This window comes from Homalodisca vitripennis, chromosome 6 (assembly GCF_021130785.1).
Source record: "Homalodisca vitripennis isolate AUS2020 chromosome 6, UT_GWSS_2.1, whole genome shotgun sequence".
Lineage (NCBI taxonomy): Eukaryota > Metazoa > Arthropoda > Insecta > Hemiptera > Cicadellidae > Homalodisca > Homalodisca vitripennis.
In genome coordinates, this window is record NC_060212.1 from 111,130,241 (window position 1) to 111,155,850 (window position 25,610).

The 25,610-nt window shown below is 32.7% G+C and overlaps 2 protein-coding genes and 1 non-coding gene across 3 annotated transcripts in view; 1 reads left to right on the top strand and 2 right to left on the bottom strand.

Moving 5' to 3' along the window:
* The window catches only part of LOC124365516 (pro-resilin), a 56,611-nt gene extending 55,180 nt beyond the window's left edge, over positions 1 to 1,431 (bottom strand). The window contains exon 1 of the mRNA XM_046821500.1: positions 1,149 to 1,431. Coding sequence (XP_046677456.1) covers positions 1,149 to 1,431 — 283 coding nt within the window. The remainder of the gene's footprint in view (positions 1 to 1,148) is intronic.
* Positions 1,432 to 7,707: 6,276 nt separating this feature from the next.
* On the top strand, positions 7,708 to 7,811 carry LOC124365644. The gene has a single exon (XR_006922739.1). It is a non-coding gene; the product is annotated as a U6atac minor spliceosomal RNA (small nuclear RNA).
* Positions 7,812 to 15,958: 8,147 nt separating this feature from the next.
* LOC124365251 (neuropeptide CCHamide-2 receptor-like) lies at positions 15,959 to 24,265 on the bottom strand. The gene is made up of 2 exons (XM_046821215.1): positions 24,186 to 24,265; positions 15,959 to 17,318 (listed from the first exon to the last, which is right to left on the bottom strand). The coding sequence occupies exon 2, from the start codon at positions 17,297 to 17,299 to the stop codon at positions 16,334 to 16,336; it is 966 nt and encodes a 321-aa protein (XP_046677171.1). The 5' UTR covers positions 17,300 to 17,318; positions 24,186 to 24,265; the 3' UTR covers positions 15,959 to 16,333.
* Positions 24,266 to 25,610: the final 1,345 nt, after the last annotated feature.

Consider the following 25,610-nt stretch of genomic DNA (forward strand, 5'->3'; position numbering starts at 1 on the left):
AAAATATCATCTTATTGAAAATTTTAACTTCCTACTTTTTATGTTAAATCAGCGTCATCTAATCATATACAGACTTTTAAAGTGGAGACTTTCAGTTTATTTATCTAATTGTCGGACGGTTATATAACTTTATATATATTATATATAAAGTTATATATTATTATGTGTCTTACGACCGATTTTAAGTATATACATCTAGAAAAATGTAATCTGGAAGAAATGACGTTTCATATTTTTAACCACTTTTGATACCCTCATATTACGCCCTCCACCAAAGGTAGCGCAGCAGACGATCGATTTATTTCTTACGGGAAGTTTATATGTTGATTACATATAGCCTAAACCAGGTTGGGTGCTTATACGAAGTACATTGGTTCTAGTTCATAGACTATTTGTAAAAGCAAAAGAAACTAGTCTTGTTTGGTTACCTGACAATAACCAAATATTTTTACACATTTTGCACATCCCAACCAAACTGCTTTTATTCTGTATATACTTACTATATTGACTATTTTCAACTTAACTTATTTGAAGCATCCCAAACAAACCGATTTTACTCTATATATACTTACTATACTTATCATTTGGAATTTAATTTATCTGTCGTGTACAAAGTTATACGTTGGATGACAAAAGAGATGAAACTTACTTTGATCATATTTACTATATATACTTACTATATTTACCATTTTCATCTTAACTTATTTTGCACATCCCAATCAAACTGCTTTTACTCTATGTATACTTACTATATTGACTATTTTCAATTTAACTTATTTTGCGCATCCCAATCAAACTGCTTTTACTCTATATATACTTACTATACTTATCATTTGGAATTTAATTTATCTGTCGTGTACAAAGTTATACGTTGGATGACAAAAGAGATGAAACTTACTTTGATCATATTTACTACATATACTTACTATATTTGCCATTTTCATCTTAACTTATTTTGCACATCCCAATCAAACCGCTTTTACTCTATGTATACTTACTATATGGACTATTTTCAACTTAACTTATTTGGAGCATCCCAAACAAACTGCTTTTACTCTATATATACTTACTATATTTATCATTTGGAATTTAATGTATCTGTCGTGTACCACGTTGTACGTTGGAATGACAAAAGAGATGAAACTTACTTTGATCATGGCTAAAGCTGGCCGTTGAACTGGAAGATTGGTTTTGCAAGAGAGCCAGCCATGTTCCGGATCTTCCTGCACGATCTCTTGCCGTATTTGATCGTGATGACCATTTACTCCTACATGCATGGTCCTTAGGAGGTCTGCCGCTAAGTTCTCCTATTACCACCAGATCTACACATCCCAGGAAATACCGAGTAGAGATTATGTTCGGTTTATCCATATTCAGCACTGAGCTATCCGATGTCTTGTCGGTTCCCTGTACCAGAGACTTTTGGGTCATTATGTGGTGTGCAATATCGTGCCTGCTGCTTCTCTCGATGTTTGTTTGCGTGTATTTAGAAGGAAGTAATTGACTCTGATAGTCCTAACGGTGTTTTCACTCTCGTGACCGCACTTCACAGACGGTTTTAGCTGCACAAAGTTATTCCTCAAAGTGGTAATTTTTTTGTTAATTTTCTGTATTTTAATGTATAGTTTAAAATTAAAAATCTTTCTAGAAAAACACTGACAAGTATCAAAATTTAATTTAGGTGTGTAAATGGTAATTTTTTACAAATTCTGTTAGCCAAAATAGTTCCAATCACTTTAAGTTTTTGGCACTGCCCTGTGTGAAAACAGCTGTTTATTGGAAACAGTTTTTTTCGATCAAATGTTATTAGTTGGTATTTCAAACAGCCAATTGTTGCAAACATCTGTTTTCAACAATTCACAATTAATAATAATGTTTTACTGTAGCTGGTTCAATAACAAATATGGTGTCACGTAACTTTAAGAAGATTGAAAGTTTTTAGCTAATATTTCCTATATACAGTATAGAAAGTTATGGACGTTCACAAAGTGATTTAAAATCATTATGGGCAATTTTACCTAACTTATTTATTTAACTATGTTCAACTATGTTCCGAATGTGAAGGAGACAAGATTTTTTTACTGAAGGATACAATACAATCAGTAACACTACGTTTCGAGATCTGCAATGTGATCTCTTCTTCATGTAAATGACTAAATTAATGCATATCTACAATCTAAGTTGTAGTAAACAAATCATACCTGAGCGTTATGTCATGAAAAACAACAACCAATGTTGTGTGTCTATTCCCCGCACACTAACTCTGAAACATGCTCTTAATGAAAACTAAACACTAATTATTAAAACTGAACTTCAGAATACAGGTCTCAATAGATCTGCACTCACCGACCAACCAAATGGAACTGAAACAATTAAGGATACAACCAGTAACATATTCCGAAGTTTGGCGATCTATATTATAACATCGATTATTAACTTATTTAAGGTTATTGATTCCCCCAGAAGGGTTCACTTCTGGCTGGTTTAACTCACGCTGAGCACATTGCAAACCGATGTGTCACTTAAATCTGGGCAACCTCTTGGATGTCCAGGAGCGGTACATCACTAACAGCAAATGTCGAGATTCTGGGGTGCAAGGGTAATTCGATAGGTCTAGTAGGGAGATGACTGTGGGAAGTCGGTGGGTTTCTTTCATAAGAATCATAGGTTCTTGTCAGCCTATACATAAGGGTGTACCACCCCTGATTTGACTGGAGAGGCTGGTACAGAGCTGGCTTCTTCTTCTTTCTAGGGGACATGACTTAAGATCAGTGTCCAAAAGTTTTCCTCGTGAATCTCGACAAGAGGCAACCCCTACCCCCAACGTTACCAATCCAGAATATCCTGTCACTCCAAAAGCAGCGCAAAGGTCCTTATAGGACTAGGTGCAATTTTTAAGCTTCTTGTCCTATGAGAGTAAAAAAAGTTATTGATAATTTTTACGTGTGCCATATTTTTTTATAAATATTATGCGCCCGAAATATAAATAAAAACAGTTTGTTTTAGCATATAGTAAGACAATTTGTAAAACTTAACGTTATATTTTTACAGACCGCTATTTTGCCAGCCTAGGACTTTGTTTAGAATAATGTTGCTTGCTGTAGAATAGAACTTTCTATTCTATTCCATAATTTAAAAATTTCACATTTATGACTCTAATACATTAGATCAACACTAATGTGAAACAATACAAACAGGAAATTAGATAGAGAACTAAGGACATGCATATAGGGTTGTTTCTCTAGTTTAATCTGTTTGAATCTTTCCCTAAGTGATGTACGAGTACTAAATGTATCTGTATTTACATATTGTTCGTCAAAGGACGTAATTTTAAAATTACTGTAATAATCTCAGGCACTAAAAATAATGTGTATAATAATAATTTCTCATAATGGCTTGAATTAATAAACAACGATATGTGTATACATATTTCTGAACATGTTTATATTAACAACGTTTCGTGATGTGGACCAATCTTTATAAAATAATTATAGTCAAGACATGTCGAATGCGACAGGTAAGATGTATTCTAGGTATTACATCTATGTATTCTAGATGGTAAATTGTACTGTATAACATAGTTTTAGTTATGCACTTGCGATTTTGTATACGCAACTTAAATTTAGCCTAGTTATACTCGTAGAATAGAAATACTACGTCATCATCCTGCTACTGAGGGACAGTGTCTAGTATTAGGGCATTTCAACACTTCCTGTGCCCTTTTGTATTACCAATGTTAAAAGACATTAGATTTTTAAAATTTATCACTAACATAATCTTTATTAGCAATTTAGTATTCTCAACTGCATCAATTATGTATCGTATACCATACATAATTTTAAAAGTAGAATCTGAAAAAAACATCCAAGATATGATACTTAACATATTTATTGTAAAATCCAAAAAACTGCAAAAGTGTTGGAATGAAGGGGCAAAGAAATGTTTTCACCATATCGCTGTTGTACATGGATAAAATCGTTGTTTTATATAAAATATTATGTTACTGTAATTTGTAATAAAGTACACAACATGAAGCTTTTAAGTGTACAGTTAAGTGGCCTGCGGTTAAAGCTATAAACGAAGTAGTCTCTCTGTGCGTTCAAATTTGAACATGCAAGCACGCACATACAAGACCAATTTTGTGTGCAAAAATTAACAAACTGCGCAGGTAAAAACGTGTTAAAAATTAAACGTTAATTTGTTCAATTAAATTTTTAATAGTATGGAATTACATGCCCGAGAAAATTACATCAAGAGCTGCATAAGAAAGTTAAAATGATAATTACACGGTACGGCTTTAGCTAACTTTTCACACGTCACACATTATCGTGTTATAAATTTTTACCAATTAATTGAAGTTAGTAAAAAAGGTGCCAAAAACAGTATCTGTGTCTGATTTTACGGCGTAAAAATGAAATCTATTGTTTGTAAACTATTTGGCTTTATTTGACTAAACACAGAAAGAAACAAACTACATTTTAAAATAACTCCTGTTATTATAGCTTTACTATTTAGTTTCTAGTTGGATCTGAAACTCAGGTTTCTGAACTTTTTCATCCTAGAGGCTGAATAAAAAAGGAATAATGTTGTACCTTTCGTATCCATTTTTATCTCCTGTTAAGTTTCTTTCCTTTTTTTTATGTTGTATTTGTTTAAAAAATACCTAATTTAATATAGTTGTTATGATTTTTAACCTGATTATAGATTATTTCCTTTTTCATTCCGTTTAAATATTAGCTCACAATTAGCAAATTTTAGGCACATTTTCATTGTGATAAATACATTCTTGTGTGCTGTTGGGTGTATAGGAATCTATTTGTTATTTGAAATGATTATTCACACAATACAACGTATAATAGCGCCTGAGGTTTTTTTGAATACTATTGCCGAATACGTATGTAGTTGCATTGCTTCATGACAGTTACAAGGGGAACTGTTAATTTTATTTTATTTGTTAAAATTGTACTTTTTTTATACAAATTTTCATACTCACATTTGTTTAAATATAGAGTTTAGTAAGTTGTTTTAGTCAGTTATAGTTTATTTGATGCGACGCAGATATTTGATAGTCTTGTTTTGCCGAACTAATGTTGCAATTTAGTAAACAAATTTCAAACCGATATTGTAAATTATTGAACTACTAAGAACATTCAGTATTTTTTGAGACTTGTATACTGATAGTATCATCAAATAGTTATAGTATATATGGTTAGTCCATAAGTATTTAATTTAAAAAACGGTGACCATTCTTTAACTGTTATCCTTAAGGATTATACGGCTGTATTGCAGTTCCTTCGTATTGATTTTATTCTTTTCATTATCTCTGGACTAACACCTCCAGCCCTAGTTGTCCATGTTACTCAACAGTAAGTGTATAAATTGTTATTTCGAAGCCTTAGGAAGGGTTTAGAGTTTTAAATATTTACATTTATCTCAACAAAGTTGTAATTACTATTACCTGACTGTGCCATTTTAAAATTTTCAGGAAAAATCTTACTCTCATTGAGTTCCTTACTGTCAGCCTAGACAACAAAAGGCAATGCAATTTGCAATACCTGAATAATACATACAAATTATTTTGCGACCGTAAGAGTAACTGTAGCTCATTGAATCCATTAGCAGCAGGGAAATTAGCAATACCACTATTTTATTATACCGCATTTTTTTCCGCAGGAGTAAGAAAACAGCTTAGTGGTTATAATTTATTGATTACGCTATCAACGCCGTTAAAAGTAAAACAAAAGTAAAATTACTAACTTTCCTACTTCATGATTTCGAATAATGCAGTTTGATGGTATTGCCTCACGGAAAATCTTACAACCCGTTCTCTGGAACGGCAGAGCAATATGCAATCCTTATATAATATAAATGCGAAAGTTCCTTTGTTTGTTTCTTTTGCTTTCACGTATAAAATATTCAACCGATTGTACTGAAATTTTGAATTTCATTATCATCATCAGGCCCCTGAGATGATTATTTCGAAAATATTTATCGGCTACGCCCCACTGGCCTCTAAAGTAGCAAAATACTCCATCTTAGTCTCTAAAGTTATGAAATATCAATGTAAAGTTACGAAATATGAACTGATAACTCCTGTTATTGTAATTAACAACATTGTGTCATTGATCAACAACATTGTTTGTGTCAACATGGATAGCGCAACTATATGCTTAATTCATTTAACCACTATTTTAATGATAATATTTTATGTTTTATAATAACTGTGAAAGTTTATGTGCAAGAATGTCTATATACTCAAAACTGGTTGGCTACCTTGACATTCCTAAAGTACAAAAAACAAGACTATAACTGATTACTGAAATGTTGCATGAACTTCCTACGGATTTCCTCCTCATAACGGAACTAGAGGATTTTGATCTTAGTGGATTTGTCAGTAACTAAGTATGCATTTATTTTTTCTTCATCGAAACAACAAGGCAAACTCAACAATGGCTCTGGATATATCTTAGACCAAAAGAAGATTGCAAGAGACGTAGGTAGACCATTTTTGACAGAATATGTTTCTCAGTCTTATGTGTTAACATATTATATTCTATTCATTAGGACATGACATATTCAACTATGGTAATGAGAATATCTTAAACAGTCAACGCTTTTTAATAGGAGTTGCATTCCTAAATCTACACAAACTCACACACCAATATATCCTGTTTTATATATACTTGGTCGAGCCAATAAAGCAAACACAGATTTGAATAGAAGTGAATTAAAACAAAACACGCGGAGTAGACACTTTTTGACCTAGGTAGGCTTCACAGTCCTAAGTAGGTAAATATAGGTACTTCTTTAATAGGGACAACGGTGCAATCTCAACGATATGGCACTTGTAGTGTATTAAACCGGAAATATATCACAAGAGATGGGACCAGATGGTTTTTTGAACCAAAGGAGATTCTTGAGACATATATGTACATTTTCTTAATCAGGAATCATGGAAAAATCAGTTGCTGCATAAGAAGTACAATTCATATGACCCAGAAATGCTCTTATATGCGCAAAACGTGATGTAAGGTAGTCTCTCCACCTCTGATGGTCTAACCATGAACGGTGAAATAATGCGCACCTGATCGTATGCCTACTTACGTTTTGAAGATATCACATGGGACCATTATATTATTACATCATAAGTTCTTTGACTAAGTGTACTACAGTCTTTGATTTTAAACATTTCAAACCAAGCCGCGGGTAACATCTAGTATTAGTGTATTTTGAATTTGAAAATTCCTTGACCAATAGATTTTGCTAATAATATTATTATGTAAATAATTGCGTTGCTAATTTTAAAATTTAAAGTAGTCTTTTTTAAATGTCATTATGTCAATTCTTATTAATAGTTTCTTCAATTTCATTTTATTCTCCAAGGGTTTTGATAGGAAACGGAGGAATAACATTTATTATAAATCTAGCAATCAATATGACAAGGCTCAATGTTTTGGAATAGCAACTCCGTCAGTAGTTATTAAGGATTTCCGCCGAAGCGCCACTGTACAGCTTGTGCATGAAATCTTCCTTACCGACATACACACTATAAAACAGATAAAAATTGTAATCATAAAATTGTATTGTAATACTACATTAATAAGTTTAGAATGTACATTATTCATAAGTTATAAGAATCTTAAAACGATAAAGAAATGGAAATTAATTAAATGAAACGTTTAAGTTAGAAGTTCTCGGAGGGGTGCTGTATTGTAACGGACTAAGAGATATTTAGCTCTCCCCATGACAAGGATGAAACACATGTACTGGTTAAGGCACTGGTGTAATACAGCAATTAACCATATTTTTTGATAAGTTAATATTTACTTTTGCTATGCGCGTTGTTAAATAAATTGTAGCTAAACTTTTTAATCGGTTCTAACTTATGCGATTTCATTTAATTGTGATATCTTAACAGGTTAAAACATATGTAAATTGGGTTCGACAATGATTTAGACTCCTTGAATCTGATACTATTTCAGAGTGAAACTGTATTTTAACAGATCAGTGTGTAACAGATGTTTTGATACTGGCTTATTTAGCCTATTGGAATAAACTTGTTGGGGTGAAGAGCGTATTCAGCGAGGGGTCCAAGGGGTCCGGACCCCACCCAAATTTTCAATTTTTTCAGTTAATTTTTTTGTAAAAATTTATTATTTAAACAATTCAGTGTTACTGGCGTGTACTGCTGAAAGATCGTTCTCAACAAAGAAACGGGTCAAGAACTTCTTAAGGAACAAAATTGGGCCTTGTTCTCTGTCCACTACGGGAAAATATCAGTTGTCTGGACCCCTCAAATTTTCCAACGCCAAGCTGTTTACCACGGGTGGAAGGCTGCTGTTAATCCTATTTGATGCATAGCACACTCATTGTGATCGCATCAATCATTATGATATTGTCTTGTATTGATGCAACACTGTCGGAGCGGTGTTCTATTGTGCTGGGCGGGCTGTGGTACAGATAAAGTTGAGCAACTCTGTAGAAGGACGCTGTAGGTGTCTTCCCAAAATCCCTTTGAGGTCTACGGGTGCGTGGCCCATCGTGGGGGGATGAACTGTATGATAAGTTACCCTCTACATAAACATAGACCTCAGTTGAATTTCATTGATTTCTTTCTAGGCCGCGCGGTTAAATTTGTCACGTGGTTGTAGACGGTTTAAGACTTTACGTTTTTATCAGTAATCTTGGCTTCTTGGCTTTATTTTTCCTAAAAACCGAAAATTTTAAAACCTTATGTTATTATTATAAATTACGGTTATTCCTAATGCTTTGAAAACCAATTTGGTGCACTATTGACTCTTTTGTTAATTTTGAATTTAGTCTGTGAAACTACATAATAGGTATATCATAATTAATTATTTAATACTATACTATATATTCTGTAGATTACTACCGGGTACAGGTACAAATAGCCTTTCATAAGGTTTCTATTGAAAAGTTACAGATTACAGTTGTTTTAACTATACATATCTGAGGGTTGAAATTAAATTAAATCCCATTATTATTAGATTGACCAAACGAATCATAATTTAACTTAGGTTTGTTTATATTGGGACCTTTTAATTTTGTTTTTTCATTATACAGATTGACGTCTTTAGTGACATGTTATTGGTATTATTGGTACTTCGTGTCCTGGGTAATCGCTTTAATGGGATTTTAATAATAATGATACTTTAAAATTAAATTTCAACTTTGAAACTACAAAAAATTGTACATTTCTGTCTTACATAAACGGTAATCAAATGTAATATATGTATATTCCATTGCTCCTTGCAAAATACTTAAGCACATACATCTCTTTGGTGTGTAGTAATGTGTATCTAAAAGGTTGAAGGCGACTTTTTGGTCACTTTATAACTTTACATTTATTTAACTGATCTAATACGATATTATAATAGTCTAACTTAATAAATGAGTATTTTCAACTCTTTAAAATTTTAGTATTATGTATGTATTCCTCTACATATTTCTTAGTGAACGTAAAACTACTGCAAAGTGTAGTTGTAACAACGTTCGTTAGTCATACTGGTAAAAGAATGTGCAAATATTTAAACTTTCGTTGAAGTTGTTTCTGACAATATTGTTATAACAACGTGTTCTACAAAGAGTAAAAATGCACTCATGTTCTTAAAAAAATATAAGTAAATTTAAAGGAAACAAAGTCTGTTAACATAAATTCTAGATCTAAAAGCACAAATAAATGGCACACATATGTTTTAAGTTGTTGACATAATAAGTAATTTTTTTTCTTTGAGACATGTACCATAGCCAATAAACTTAGGTATACTGCATGGCAAACTTCGATAACACCATATAACTTTAATCGTCTCAGGTATACAAGAAGGCTGGATAAAGTCTTGTGATCTCACCCAATTTCAGCCAGAACCCGCTTAATCGTAATGTGTTGACCGCTCGAGAATACTGGAAATAGTTGTAACCGTACAAACTGAGATGTCACCCCAATGGTTGTTTCGTACTCCAATAGGCGAGGAAATGCCTACTTTGTAAATTATTGAACAGAATGAAAATACTATGCAGAAACAACAACAAAGATTTAACTTTACCTCCAAATCCTAAAATCAGGTCTGTGCTATAAAAATCTAGAGGTCTTTTTTTACAAACTATTTTTTCTGAGGGGAATAAGGTTTCGCAACTAATAAGAAAGTAAAGTGCTCCGAGCTCATGTCGTGTAACAGGCGTCAATGAAGTTCCATGCATATTTTCAAGTCTACAGTTCATTTAATTCTTTAGATATCATAAGAACAAACAAACGGACAGTCAGACACGAAATTAATTTGTACAGCCTACTTATTGATTATTATTGTACATAGCTATATAAAATGTAGTGAAATTTTTATGCAAGTTAGTGTGGTAAATGTAGGAGTTAAGTAAATTAAAAGAACAGTAATTTGTGTAATAGTGTCTTTCATTTCTTTTCATTTCATTTCTGTTCATTTCCTTAGTAGGTGATTAAGTTGTTGACAATGTAAAAGGAACTTTGGGAGTGAGGTGGGAATTTGGAAATTGTGTCGAGCGTGAATATATTTGTATTGGTGCATAAATAAGAATTTTTAAGAAATCAGAATTTTATTGACAGTAAGCAATACTAATTACTTGATGCATTGAGTATACAAACATTTGTTATGAATTTCTAAAATAACGCATGCAAAACATGAAATAGAACACCCCTACTTAAGAAACTGTCAGATCTAGGATTCAGGAGGACTGAGAGAGATATGAGCAGGTGGGACAGATAACTAATTCCCGGTACTTGGAATGGAGGGGAATGGACCAGCGGACTGCTTATCGCAGGAACTGTAGAGGACAGGAAATGACGTTGCTCGTGCGATCTAGCGGTCAGAGTTTGCGATACTGACTCAAGCACAACCTTAATGAGGTCAATGCCAGGTTAGCAGTTTTCAACTCAATCGTACGGAATGGGGTGTAAGGCAGGAATATGGGATTGTAAAATTGTTCACACATACTGCTTTGTGAACCATACCCTGAGACGTTTGGATTTGAAAGTGAGAAGCTAGATAAAACCTTCAGATTTTATTGAAATTTTCTTGTAAGATTTGAACTGGGCTTGGCAGAAAACTCTGAAATTAGGTGAAGAATTGCGAAGTGGTTTATCTCCAATCAGCTCAAGTGCAACTGTATATCTCTCGTCCTCATGGGTCTGAAATGCTTCGTAGACGAGTTATAAAGGGTCAAAAATTTCAACTGAAATTCTGATTGTGTTAATTGGGTTTGTTAATTACATAAGTTATAAATTCAATTTCATTAAGGAACCCACAAAACTAAAAATTATGAAAACTACGTGTTTTATACCAAATTTAAAGTAAAAGATAAATATTCCGTTGTTGTTCATTTAATTTACATAATTTTGTTTGATAATCAATTTCTAAACACATTTTATCGAAATTTGTCTTTAAAACTGAGATATTGTAGTCCAAACGCAAAAATAGTGTGTTTTGAACCGTAACATTTTTGCTTTACCACGATTTTCTCCTTGGAGATAGAATTCTGGGACGGGTTTTATACGATTTGTCAGCTCATTCTACATAAAACCTATCTCAATTAACACCCAAAAAGTGCAATGTAAGTTAATTTCACTGAGGAAGCTGAATTTCTGGTGAAATCTTTGAACCTGCAATTACTAGCCAACAAAGCATTTCTGGACCCATGTTTATATGAACTTTTTTGTTATTTTGATAAGAGGAATAAGATTGTGCATTGTGGCGATGCCTTCTGAAACATCCTGTATACAGCTGCCACATTTATTTCGCGAGAAGGTACCAAACCCCCCTCCACAAGATCTCTGTACGTTCCTACAACATGATATTACCTCAGTACAGACTTCAACCTAGAGATTATATTGTTAGTACAACCATTTCCCAGACTTTCCATTGACGCATCAGCTTACCCATGTCACCTGAGTGAAGTGCCGTGTACAAGCATCGTCACACTGCTATCAGTCATTTATTGCCGGTAGTCCTGCTACTCATTGTTGGCACATACATCTCTGGTGCCAAGTAGGCAGTGATCACTTCTACGATCATCTTGTGTAGGGTGACATGGGTGTAGGGATTAGAAGCGACCTTTCCGTATCGACTGCTTCTACTGTCGTTATCGTCTAGAAGCCAAGAACCGATTTTCACTGCAAGAGCACGAAAAATGGGTTTTCGTGAAATCAATAGTTGAATTTTTCCTTAGAAATAAATTTATGTTCAGCCACGCTAATTTTTCAGGAGGTTGAAATTGGAGGGTACCGAAAAGGTTTGAAATATGAAACGATAATTATTTCTCATATTATATTTTCCTACACTAATATACAACCAATTACTGTCAGACACGTAAATGATAGTTATATCAACGCCTTACAACTGGATAAAGGTACTTCAAGGGTCTGCATTTAGCCAGGCGATGTCTTAATATTTAATTACATGTGTGACGGTTGGATTTAAATGTGTCAAGTTAAAAAAATCTGAGAGAAACAATTGATTTCGACCCCCACCAAAACTAGCACGACTAAAGTTCAATATGGGTTTCGTTTGACAAAATGTTCAGTCTGCGCTATGTTTTAGTATGTCTCATACTAAATTCACTCCTTTTTATAATGTGGTATACTTTGAACTTGAGAGAGAGTAGTATATTTATTTCAATGCTAAGTGAACAAAAAAATTAAGGTCAGTTTTGTATAGTCGAATTGGGTGAAAACCGTTTTTAAAAAGTTTTTAACTGTCATATACAGGGTGACCAGACGAAAATCCCTAAAAGGAGGACTTTTGGTGGTGAAAAATTAGGAGATTAAAACTAAAAGGAGGGCAGTATTAAACGAAAAATCATTTATTTATACATTATTAAAAACGCACAGTATAAATTAGTACTGTTTTTCTTGATAAAAAACTCAAATTAGATTTGTTTTGATATAAATCGAAAAATAAAAAGAGCTCATTTTAATAAAGTGTATATTGAAGGATAAATGTATTATCTGAGGCTTTTATTTTGTATGTGACATAAGATATAAGAGATAAGAGAATTAATTATTGTTCGAATTTTCGGCTTTAAGAATTATAAGAACCCAAATTTTTAGAATTATATAAAAATGAATTTTGTGAAATACTTTAAATTAATTCATAGCATTGGTTCACTACATTATTATTAAGCAATACTAACAGACGTATATGATAAATTATCACTATAACAGAACGATATTATAGTGTATTATAACAAAATTGGCCTATAATTCCTAATACATAAATAACAAAATCAAGGGGTAGTAGCGCCAGTGCAGCTGAGCGGATAAAAACAACAGTGAGTCAGTGACACTATAGACTACACTCAACATACAACTGAATCTAACAGCAGTTCACATGCCATGACAATACGTGTGCGCTGCTATAATGTTTCATTGCCTATCTTCGGGACTTTGGAAGAATTTTTTAACGTAATGTTACTATTTTTAACGTTTAATTGTTCTCCAAAAAGACGGACATTTTACATAATTTGCAAACGCCGGGAGGACATTTGGAAAAATAATAAAAAGAAGGATATTTCATAACTAACTCCCTTACGTTATTACTTTAAATTTGTATGACAGGATAAATCTTTTTGACACATACTGTTTTCTACTCTATTGTGGTTCATTATATTGCCGCCATGCGACCGCAAGATGGAGGAAAGCTCCTCCACTGTAACCACAATTTGAAAGGAACCATAATTCATCACAGTCTGTTCATGCTGAGTATGGCTCTCTGGGTCACGGTACTTCATGCATGCTCAAAAGAACACACTATTTTTGTAGTACTTATAAAATCTTAGTGAGTCCATCAATACCTTCAATGCTTTCTCAAACAGGATAAGATTCACTTTATTTTTCACCTGGTACGCACTTTTTATCATTTGTTGCATAAATTAAATTCGGACTCTTAAATAATACCGTGCATTTGTTAAAAACTGATAAAGAACAGGCCAAAATATGTGGATTTTGCTGTGGTAAGAAATCTCTCTTACTATCCTTACGCAAAGTAGGTATATGTTTAAACATGTATGGTGATGACGATGGTTCATTTGAAAAGGTAAGAAGATTTTTAACATTTACCATCGTTATATGTTATAAAGATGCAACACTAAGTTTCGAGGAGTGGAACCCAACCTCTTCTTCAGGTGTAATAATCTTAATGCATGTATATTATTTATCTAGGACAAATCAAAATATGGTGATGGTTTACGGGTTACGAGAAGAATCATAAAACAATTTTTGATCGTTTAATCTTATAATTTAAGATATTTTAAGCCTGAAGAATATAAAATAGTCCAATACTCGAAATGCAGTGTTCTATTGTCGTAAGAATGGAGTCCTATCAGTTGTTATTCAATATTTATTTATTACAGATACTACGTTAATATTTCGTTTAAAAAATAAGTTGGTGTTTGCTTTTCTAGGTCTTGGATTTGCAACGGGACAGGATAGAATTAGGCCTCCTCCTGAACCCATACAACCACAAACCTGCGTCGTCGCGCTTCAGGTGAGAATCTATACGCTAAACCTGTAACATACTATATAGTCTATAACATACTGTATACTCTCAGTGGCAAAACGTACCTGTTAAACTTACTGTTAAATTCCTATATAGTTACAAGGTAAGAGTTTGACATACCATATGCCGTGTAACAGACCTCTCTGAGGTTGCATGCAAAATTTCAAATCTATAAAACTCATTTTATTCTCTATATGTTCTGGGGACAGACAGAAATGCCTACGGAGTGATAGGCTTCAATTAGGCTTACCCAAATTCCATTGTTGGAGATGTACCATCATAAAACTCATTCTTTTCTATGTAGAAATAAAATTTCACGAAAAACTAAAAGTGTACACATGAAATCTTTCTCTAAAAAATTTTGTTCAGCAATTTAGGCTTTATAACAGTGTTATAATAATAAAAGTTCCGATAACATATCTAAGGTACAATAATGTAAGAGTGCATTGAAGTCAAATAATTATTACCACCGAATTAAACATTGATCCCAGTCTATTACGTTTTCTTTTTACTTAATGAATAAAAGGGTTACGTTTTATTGTTTTACTTGATTGTACATGGTATAAAAGAGGCTAAAAGTGATTAAAGTTTATAATTGTAATATTTAGTATTTGTAACCCTTTCTCTACCATCCAATTTGACTCCCGCTAAGACTGCAGAGGCTGACGATCAACCCCTTCCTCAGCGTGAATTATACTTTATTCATTTCCTGAATTACGTCATTGCTTTCTTATAAAAAGTCATCTGGCGTACAGTCCACAGATAAAGGAAAAACACTTAAGTATTTTTTAAATATTTTGAACGAAATTTGAAACTCGAGCCATACTATTCTTGGAAAGCCATAATACGCAATAGTCACGCGTTTCAAAAATAGTAATGAAATGTTTAACCAGGCCTACTGATGTTTTAGTGAGCAGTAATTAGTTATTACATTTTTTAGATGTGTAAGACAACATACTTTTTATCATGTCTCTTATTATATCGAAATGTCCCTTATTACATTTTCATACAACATTGGCTAGGCAACTTATTCACTCTGTCACGAATTTAAAACTGTATGATCTTTCGAAAACTTCTATTGGTGAGAAACCTGCTGTATTTTGAATATAGTGAAAAAGACAGACAAACATAAAACTTCCCACTTTATACGTATTTGAGAAATGGTGATGTAAATTTAGGCTTATGTAGAACTTTTTCAATACAACTGGCCCAGTTAAGAGCACTAGGGACTTGGGGAGGGGTGAGGGACAGTATACTAATGTTATGTACTTTGATTAAATAAATCACCAGAAGATGTATTTTTGGTGCTTCTAAACTTATAAAATAATTCACATCAAACTCGGCACGTTGGAGTTTTATAAAAAAAGGTTTACGAAAAGTTCGGTTTGCTAAGGAAAATAAACGTAAATTAAAAATTAAATTAAAAAAGTATTTATTTTCTAAACATTACATCAAGTCCTGTACATCCCATGATATCAACGCATACTAGTAATAATACACAGTAAAAATAGCCATTATTTAAATATACAAAAAATGTTAATATTAAAAATAACCGCTATAAAGTAATATGGTAAAATGTAACTCTACAACTAAGTTCACTTTCATTACAACAAACTAGAAGTTAAAAATGTTTGATATTAAAAGTTTACATCATACTATACATTTTTTATCAAATTAAATTTCCGCTAACAATTTTCTTAGCCAAAAAAAGTACTGTTTTGTAAAATTCTAAGCTTACACATTTTGGTGGTACAGAAATCCCAGCGATATGTACCCAGTTTGAGAGTTTGCTACAGTGATGTCACTCTGGTCCTGGGTTCGTCAGGAAGTTCAAGTTCTTTCGGGGAATCAGTTTTTTCAGACTCAACTACTGACTGTTGTTCCCGATTGCACAGATACTGGTTGACAACTTTCCTGCACAACGCACTGGTCACGTACAGAACAACTGGATTGGTGCAGGGGTACACATTAGTTAAGTACAATATTATCGCGGTAAAATGAGTCCAGTTTTCTAGTTTCTGGCAGTCGAAATACACCAATAAGCGAATCGTGTAGTAAGGGGCAAAGAACAAAATGAATGAAGAGGTCAGGGCGAAGACCACCCGTGTCAACCTCTTCTTCGCCTCCATCAGTCTGAGTGCTTCTACAGATTCCAGGGGGAGGTTTGTGAGATAGAACTCTCGACCCATCAGTACGTAGAACATAGTTGTAAAAAATATAGGTAGAAAGTATATAACCACGAATCCTACGATTGAATAATCGCTAACGAGCTCTTTGGAACTAATCATCCAACCTTTCCTCGTGCATGTGGAGTCCAAACTTAGGAATTTGCCAAGGGCGAGGAACCCCGCCAAGATCCATACAGCGATAGCCATAAAGTTGGCAACCCTGGGAGTGATGCTTTGGGCGTCCTCGGGGTAGGCAAAGGAGTAGTATCTTTCTCCACACAGGACTACCAGGGTATACACCAGCGCACCGACCGCCGTCTCCCTCAGGAACTGTATTAGTCCACAGACAGAGAAAGGAACGTTTGCGGCGTTGTCCAGTACGGGCGCCACCGCGGAGCTGATGATGATGATAGTGTCCGCCAGACAGAGACTGAAGATCAGTTTGTTCGTCGTTGTCAACATATTCTGATGGCGGGCGATCACGAACATGTATAGACCATTCCCGGCAGTCCCCACCACGAACAGCGGGAGGAAGATTGCGTAGAAGGCTGCAGGAGGGATGTCCTTGTGGAACTCGGGAACACACATGGTGACCCCAGGATCAAAACTGAAAGAGAATTGTCTAGTGAGATGAACATAGCCTGATCAGTATGAAAGCCAGTGTTATGTCTATAAATCTACTTTTTGAAGTAACTACCATTTTTTGGCATGTCAAGGGGATGGCCCGCAAGGAGTCAGAAGGAAATCTTAAATTAGAGCATAGGTCGAGTAGTACATAAAATTAAAGTTGTCTATTAGTAGAGTGTAATGCTGCAAATTCGACCTGAAAGGGTTCTCTCTTTTTAAAACTTACGCTGGTTTAAAGCTTGAAACATTTAAAATGTGGTTGGTTTAATATTCTTTTATTTGCTCAAGTTGTGAAAGTTAAAACTGTAAGTGAAACTTATGTATGTATACTGTAAATGAATACTGGACTTAAGAAATAGTTTTTAAGGAAGTTATTTACTTTTCACCTTCTATGGAGGATGGTCTACAAATTAAAAATGATGTACATCTTGGACAATGTTCACGTTAAAATGTTTCATCAAAATCCTTGTAGAGCAATGGTAGTTACTTCAAAAAGTGGATTTATAGGCGCAGTAATGATGTACCAAGTTTCCTTGCTTTACCTGTAATCGTCCGGGAGTTATCAAGCCCGTGCGAGGCTTTCTTTACACCCTGTATGGGTGTAATGTAAACCTAGAAGTATGTGATGTCGTAGCCAAGTTGAGAAATCATAAGGAAGCTACAGAATATAGTAGAAAATAAAATAAAATAAATTTTCAATTAACATTGAATCGAAAACAGAGCTTGCTCCGACAGGATTCTAACCCGGGTCTCTCACTTTCCGAGCGAGCATGTTACCACTACATAACACTATATGACATTTTTTGTTTTAAATGATAAATAATATTACCCACAAAAGTTTGTGACACCCTTTAGTAAACACCCTGTATTTGTGTGTGTGTGTGTGTCTGTTCGCACGTGCGCGTTCATGCGTGTGTGTGTGTGTGTGTGCAAAAACTAAATGCGCGGTGGTTTCTTATAACAATAAAAGAAAAAGACTTCGTAAAATCATGGAACATAATTTTCTGAAATCCTCGCAATCTAAACTTCTTGTTTGGCGAGATATATAGATGATACTTTGTTTCAAGGCTATTTTTGACGATGGAAGGATTGTGAAGGAAACATGATTTTCCGGACATCTGCCATCGTTCAGTGAAACAAGAAATCAGTAACACTACGTTTCGAGATCTGCAATCTGATCTCTTCTTCAGGTAAAGAACTAATCTAATACATAATTACAAACTAATTAAAAATAATAAATAAATATAGATGATACTTTCAGTGACTGAGAATGTGGTAAAACGTTATTGGAAAATTTACTGAAACAGCCCAATACATTTTAATTTTTTAAATTTACTTGGAATTTTTCTTAAAAAAAACTGTAACTCTTTCATATATGGAGATTTTCATACGGCTTGGTTATCTAAAAACAAATATTCGTGTAAAGGAAACTAATACCATGCACTACCAGCATTATAACGGTTGCTATCCAACAAGTCCATACCCAAAAGCTTATCAATCCGAGCAAAACATTTTATGTTCGAACAACTCGGATTACCATCATTATTTTGAAACATTATCTAGAGCATTTACTGCTAGGAACCGCTCTATTAAGAGTATTAGAAATAAGTCAAAAAAGTAATAACATCAGCATCTCCGCTTACGAGAACACTTATACAGATTTACCAACATTGATCATCGCAATAATTCCCCAGCTATATAAAACTAATAATATATTAAAAACGGCCTACAGCGGTTTAGAATCATCTACCTGGACACACAGTTTTTTTTTCAAACCCCCGAGAATTACTTTTAGTAAAGCCCCTAATTTTGAGAACCTCCTGGTGAGACCTAAATTATTATTGCCTAACCGAATTCCAAATTCAGATACTAATAAACAGTTTTTAGGTTGCCATTCTTGCGACAACAAACTTTTTGCTACATGCAAAATTTTTAATCCGTCTTAAACTTTAAACGTAGCACAACCAATAAAAAATATCCAATTTCAAACTACAATAACTGAAAATCTAAGAATGTAAATTATCAGTTGTCAAGCAAATTTTGTCCAAGGATTGTATTGGTTTAACGAAAAAACCTTGCATATTGAGATAAATAACCATCGGCCTTCATTTAACAGAAAAGGCGACTAATTGGTTTCACAACACGTATTGGCTCGTAACTAAATATTAATAACTGTTACTCATTAAAACGGATTTGTATGTACCAGAATATTCTCCCAAAATGCAATTTGATAATTTAGAACAAGTGTGGATGTAATTGACCAAGTCAAAATTACGTTTTAGTTTAAATAAGAAATGATCTGTAAAAAAAGTCTGGATAATGTAAAATAAAATTTGTCCATTGAGATGTATACTAGAACAAGCCAGGAGCAACAAATATTTTGTGAGTTGAATGGTATCAGCAGTTTTGTATCAGTAACAAATTGTTTTTAATGTAAACTATTTTTCTATATTTATAACAATCCCAACGGTACTTTTTTCAAAGAAATCCGTCAACGCATAAGCGAGCACGGCCACTTTAAAGGTACGCTTGCATAAGCGGAGAGCAACAAACATGTCAAATTTGAGAGGTATCTGGTGTTTATTATAGTGTTGTATATACGAGAAACTACAGTAATTACATGTAGACAACATATAAAATACATTATATAAATTTTTTATAAACTGTTAGGCTGTTAGACTAAATGTGTTAAATACAATACTGTCACAACAACAAATAATTCGAATTGAATAAAATCTCAAAAATTCAGAATAAGCGAGCGAGCATTCATCAAAACCAAACATATATTTAATATTTTAATTTGCTGTGTTGAAGGACGTTCATGCAGGTACTTTAATCGGTTTTAGTTTCGTTCTTTTACATTGTCGAGATACTTCTGTTTAAGATACCTTTCTTGAAAACATAAACAATGTATGATAACTATATGAGAAACTATAGACATTTAAATTGGGATTTCATAGGGGTTTTTAGCCAAACCCAAATAAAAACGGAAAAACAAACAATGGAATTTAAAAATTATATGTATTTAGTAATTTGTAACTTAAGGAAATTACAGTTTTTTAATTTTATGTAATGTAATTTAAGAAAATCGTTCGATTAAAGAAAATAGGTTTGTAAATTTAAACTAATTTCTAGAATTCTCATTTATTGAATTCCTAAATTTATAATAAATTTTCGAGGATTGTCTTCTTATAGGATATGATTTTAAAATTGTGCCTTAATACTTCTTGCATTATTAAACTTTTAGGACACAATTTATCGTTATGATTCCTTTGGAACTCATATTTAAGTGATAAAAAATAACACTTCAATAGTAAAAAAGTAAACAGAAATAGGGCGGTGCGTAGATATATAACCAAATGTTGTAAATTTAACAAAATTATGTCTATCATCGCAGTAAATGTGGGTAGGTTAGGACAAACAGGATTTTTTATTAATTTATCGTCCTCCAAATCAATCGTTTATACACACAAACATTTATATAGCAATTAAATAAACGAATTAATACTATATCACACATTATTTAGATATTTTAAAACAAAATGCTTAGTAGTTAAATAAAGTTAAGTAAATAATTCATGATTAATCAGTTTGACTGACTTCAATAAGATAATATGTACGCGTATAGTGGCTAAATAAAGTGATAAATTGAATGTTATTAATAAATTTTACCAACTTCAATCAGATAATATGTAAAGTGGCTGTATAAAATTATAACAGAATAAACACTTTTTAATAAGCTTTAATAGCGCTTACTAGGTTTACATTATTGAGCTCGCTTACAAAACATTCAATCATATGCTATCTCGAAACGTGATATTATAAAATAGTTTCTTGATTTGAGAATACAGGAACAATACAAAATAGAATACATCTATTTATTTTTTTCAATAAAATACCCAGAGTCCTAAAATAATCAAACAAAAATTAAAGTTAGTTAAAAAATGACTAAATACTATAAATAGACATTTTTTACCAATTTGAATTAAATCAGAGTAAAAAAACTCCTATGCAGATATAATACAGAGAAATTAATATTTTAACTGAGATAAACATAAGCAATAACTTGTATTATAGTTGAAATTGTTTTACAGACACATACGTTAAAAAATTACACGTTCTTATAAAAGTTTACTTGAAGAAATTACAATTTCTGTGAATAAAGATCAAAGCATATTCCACATAGAATATAGAATGTTGCAAAACATTCAAATCTCCTACCGTTTTAATTAACCCTATTATAATGTCCTTACATTAGGGCTGCATCGCGTACAACTGCTTTCAACTGTATTCCAATGTTTCTACTTTCATAAAAGTATACAGGGTGTTTCCAAAGGGTGTCACAATCCTCTGTGAAGGATACTAGTTATCATTTCAAATAATACATTTTATACAGACATAGGTCGAGGAATGTGTCGTCTAGTCGCTAGCCGTCATTTTTTTAAGAATATTATCCCTAAAACTAGTAAAGCTAAGGAAACCAGATTTGGCTCCACACATTTTAATAGAGACAAAATTGTGTTATTTTGTTTAGTATTAACTAAATTCCGTATGTTGAAAAAATTTTAAGTCAAATAACAAAAAAAAAAACCAGTAAAGTTATAATAAATGTATTTGACACAACTATTTGAACAATTTCTTTAAAATTCCAATGGTATTCAACGCAAAAGCGAGTACAGTACGTCCACTTTAAGTGTACGTGAGCGCCGAACATGTCACAGTTAAGGGTTATCAGTTTATTGTCGCTCCTGGCTTGAGCAAGCGTACATTTAGATTGGTTGTAGATATACGTTTATAATTTTTACTTTAAAACCCTTCAAAAGACGCCATTTTGTTAATATTAAAGAAAATATTACAATGTTTAAAACTTTTTTATCTATTCAAATCAATGGACCAAATTTGTTTTCTTTAGATTGAGTTTTAGATATAAAGGTTTTTTAATAACAAGCGGCTAAACAAGACATATCTCAACCTATACGTATATGAAATTTTTTGTTAGAAATTGTGAGAACTATTAGCTACAGAAGTTTGTGAATACCCTGTATATGTTTATATATTATCCTAACCGAAACCCTATTTTACTACTGACATACGTGCTGGTAGGTAAGATGGTTCGTGTATCATAATGTGTCGGGTGTTTCAGTAAAAAAATATGCTGAACAGCTCAACTTTATACTAATAACCAGTTTTGTTCGTCCACACTACGTAATGTAGATTCAATACATTGCTGACTAACCGTTAAAAACTAGAAAAGGGTTTGAGTTAGTAGACCATTTCCCGTGAAATTACACATGCGTTTAAAATAGACAATCAGGCCAATTATATTCAGGCCCAAATAAAATGTGACATTTAATAGTATGTACACTCATTATGTTATATCTTTAGAGTGTGATAGGGTTTTATAAATTTAAAAATGAAATTGTATTTTTTAATTAAATATAATGTAAATATAAGACAAGTTTTTAAAATTTCCTTCTCAAAATTAATTTTTTTTGTAAATAAAAAGCACATCACTCCCTCATTGTCGCAGCAATGCATTTTGTACTATATCATTAACTTTAACATATAGATATATCTGTTATTATGTTTATTGGTCTATCGTAAGTTTATAAATGATCGTGTTTTGTTTTATGATTACATTAAAATTACGGTATGAGAACAGAGGTTGTTTTATTCCATGATACATACACATTTAACATACTTTATAAACACACATAAAACAGCAAAACAATACAAGTAAAAAATTAAAACTACTGAAATATTTAAAAGGAAAATTTTTAGAATTTATTAAGCTAATATATTAATATTTACGAAAATTACGCTATAACCATTATAAAATGAAAATATAATACAATTTCAAAATTTTTTTATTTGAAGAAGGGCTCTTTTAGCTTTTTATTCCACTCAACTTCAAGATATATCTAATCTTGCAAGCAATAATAAGAAATACTAACAACATTAGATATTTAGTACTTTTACCAGGTGCACTTCTATTGAGATTTTGAGTGAAACATAATTACCTATAAATCGTGTTGTAAATACAGAATTGCACATCGCATAACAGGTTTTGTCAATTAGTCGAAAACCTTATGCTTTATTTAAGTCATTGACTGTTTCTCTGAATTCACTCATATACTACGGGTTTTACATATGCCAATGTAAAAAAATATTCATATTTATAATGATTGTATTCATTGGTTAGGCGTCTTAATTTTAAGTCAATTCAACAAGCTTAAAGTATTTCTTGCGTAAAAAACATTTTAAAAGACTAAAGTTGTTTATACACATATAGACTTTTAATCAAATTCATTTTTGCCTCTGTGAACAGTTTTTCTAAAGATTTAGCACGGAGAGCTTATGCATCTCCCACAAAATCAAGTAAAAATAATGAATACACCTGGCGTAAAAATGTGTATTGTCATTATACTTGCAGTTATGGGTAAATATCTTGCATAAAAACATGAAGTGATGTTTCCTTACTTCTTAAAAAACTCTGATAGACTTGATATACATTTTTTATAATATATTGAACTTCAAAATTAATGTTCTTCTTTATTAATATTAAGATGGGAAAACTTAGAATGCAGTCCTAAAACGGTATACTTTTAGGAAAGGATCGCTCGATTTTCTACCACAAAAGTTCTATATTGCCATAATAAAAGCACCATGTTTTCCTTTATGATGATCACCTCTCCATCATAAAACAAAATCAAAATCCAATCAGCGTTGTTCCAACTACGCTAAAACATTTGTTAAAATAACCAACGAATAATTACCTACCGTTTTTTAATTCCAGTTTAATATAAATTGTGGAGCATACTCTATATTAAATCTAATATTTACTTACATTATGCAGAGGCCAAACAAGGAAACTGACTCGCTGAAGGAAACGTCTAGAAGTAAAACTGATCCACTTTTCACCTTATCTTTGAGGTTTCCTGTTTGACGATAAAACTGATTACAAACTATAAGTATTACGCCAGTGCAGAAAGTATTGTCATTATACTCGCAATATCTAACTTGGATTTTAAATAGGACATATCAACGCATTAGATACAATTTGCAAAAACTAAACTGGAAGAGAGCAGAATCGTATTTGTGAGATGTCCTGATGAAGTATACTGCCAGAGGGTGACGTCACGATGGCACATTGCTGCAAATTTGTTAGTAAAGAATACCAGTTAATAATAATAACTAGTATTGTGCAAAAACTCAACTGGAGGAGAGCAGAATCGTATTTGTGAATCGTCCTGATGAAGGATACTGGCAGAGGTTGACGTCACCTTGGCACATTACTGGCAAATTTTTGTTAGTAAAGAATGCCAGTTAATAATAATAACTAGTATTGTGCAAAAACTAAACTGAAGGAGAGCAGAATCGTATTTGTGAGATGTCCTGATGAAGTATACTGGCAGAGGCTGACGTCATGATGGCACATTGCTGGCAAATCTGTTAGTAAAGAATGCCAATTAATAGTAATAACTAGTATTTTTCAAAAACTAAACTGGAGTAGAGTGGAATCGTATTTGTTAGATGTCGTGATGAAGGATACTGGCAGAGGCTGACGTCACCTTGGCACATTGCTGGCAAATTTTTGCTAGTAAAGAATGCCAGTTAATAATAATAACTAGTATTGTACAAAAACTAAACTGGAGGAGAGCAGAATCGTATTTGTGAGATGTCCTGATGAAGTATACTGGCAGAGGCTGATGTCACCTTGGCACATTGCTGGTAGATTTGGTAGTAAAGATTGCAAATTACTGGTAAGCACTGACATCGTGCAAAAACTATAAATATAAATATTTTTTCCTTTGATATTGGAACTAAATTCCTAGCTGAATGATATCCTAATTGGCAACCGTAGTAAACTTTCCTCTGTTAAATTTTGTAGATCTGCATGAAAGGACTTGGTGCGTCTTGTCCGTAAGTTTAAGTCCAACTCTATTCATTCTTCAGTTCGACTTCGCTTCTTGTTTCTTATATCTTCGATTCTTTTGGGACTTCAAACTGTTGAGCACTAATATCTAAAGTCAGTGTCTACTGACTTCGTTGTTTGGCTATCAACGTATTCATTTAAGAGAAATAAATTCTAGTGTTTTATTATTGAATATATGTAATTTGCATTCTATTTTAACAGCAAGTTGCTAAATTTCTGTTTTTCATTTTTTTCAAGACCTAGAAGTGATGCGTGTAAGTTTCTTACCACTAATAAAAAAGCATATATTTCTTGTGACCAACCAAATGTCTTCAAAATTTTAAAAATCCGCTCAAA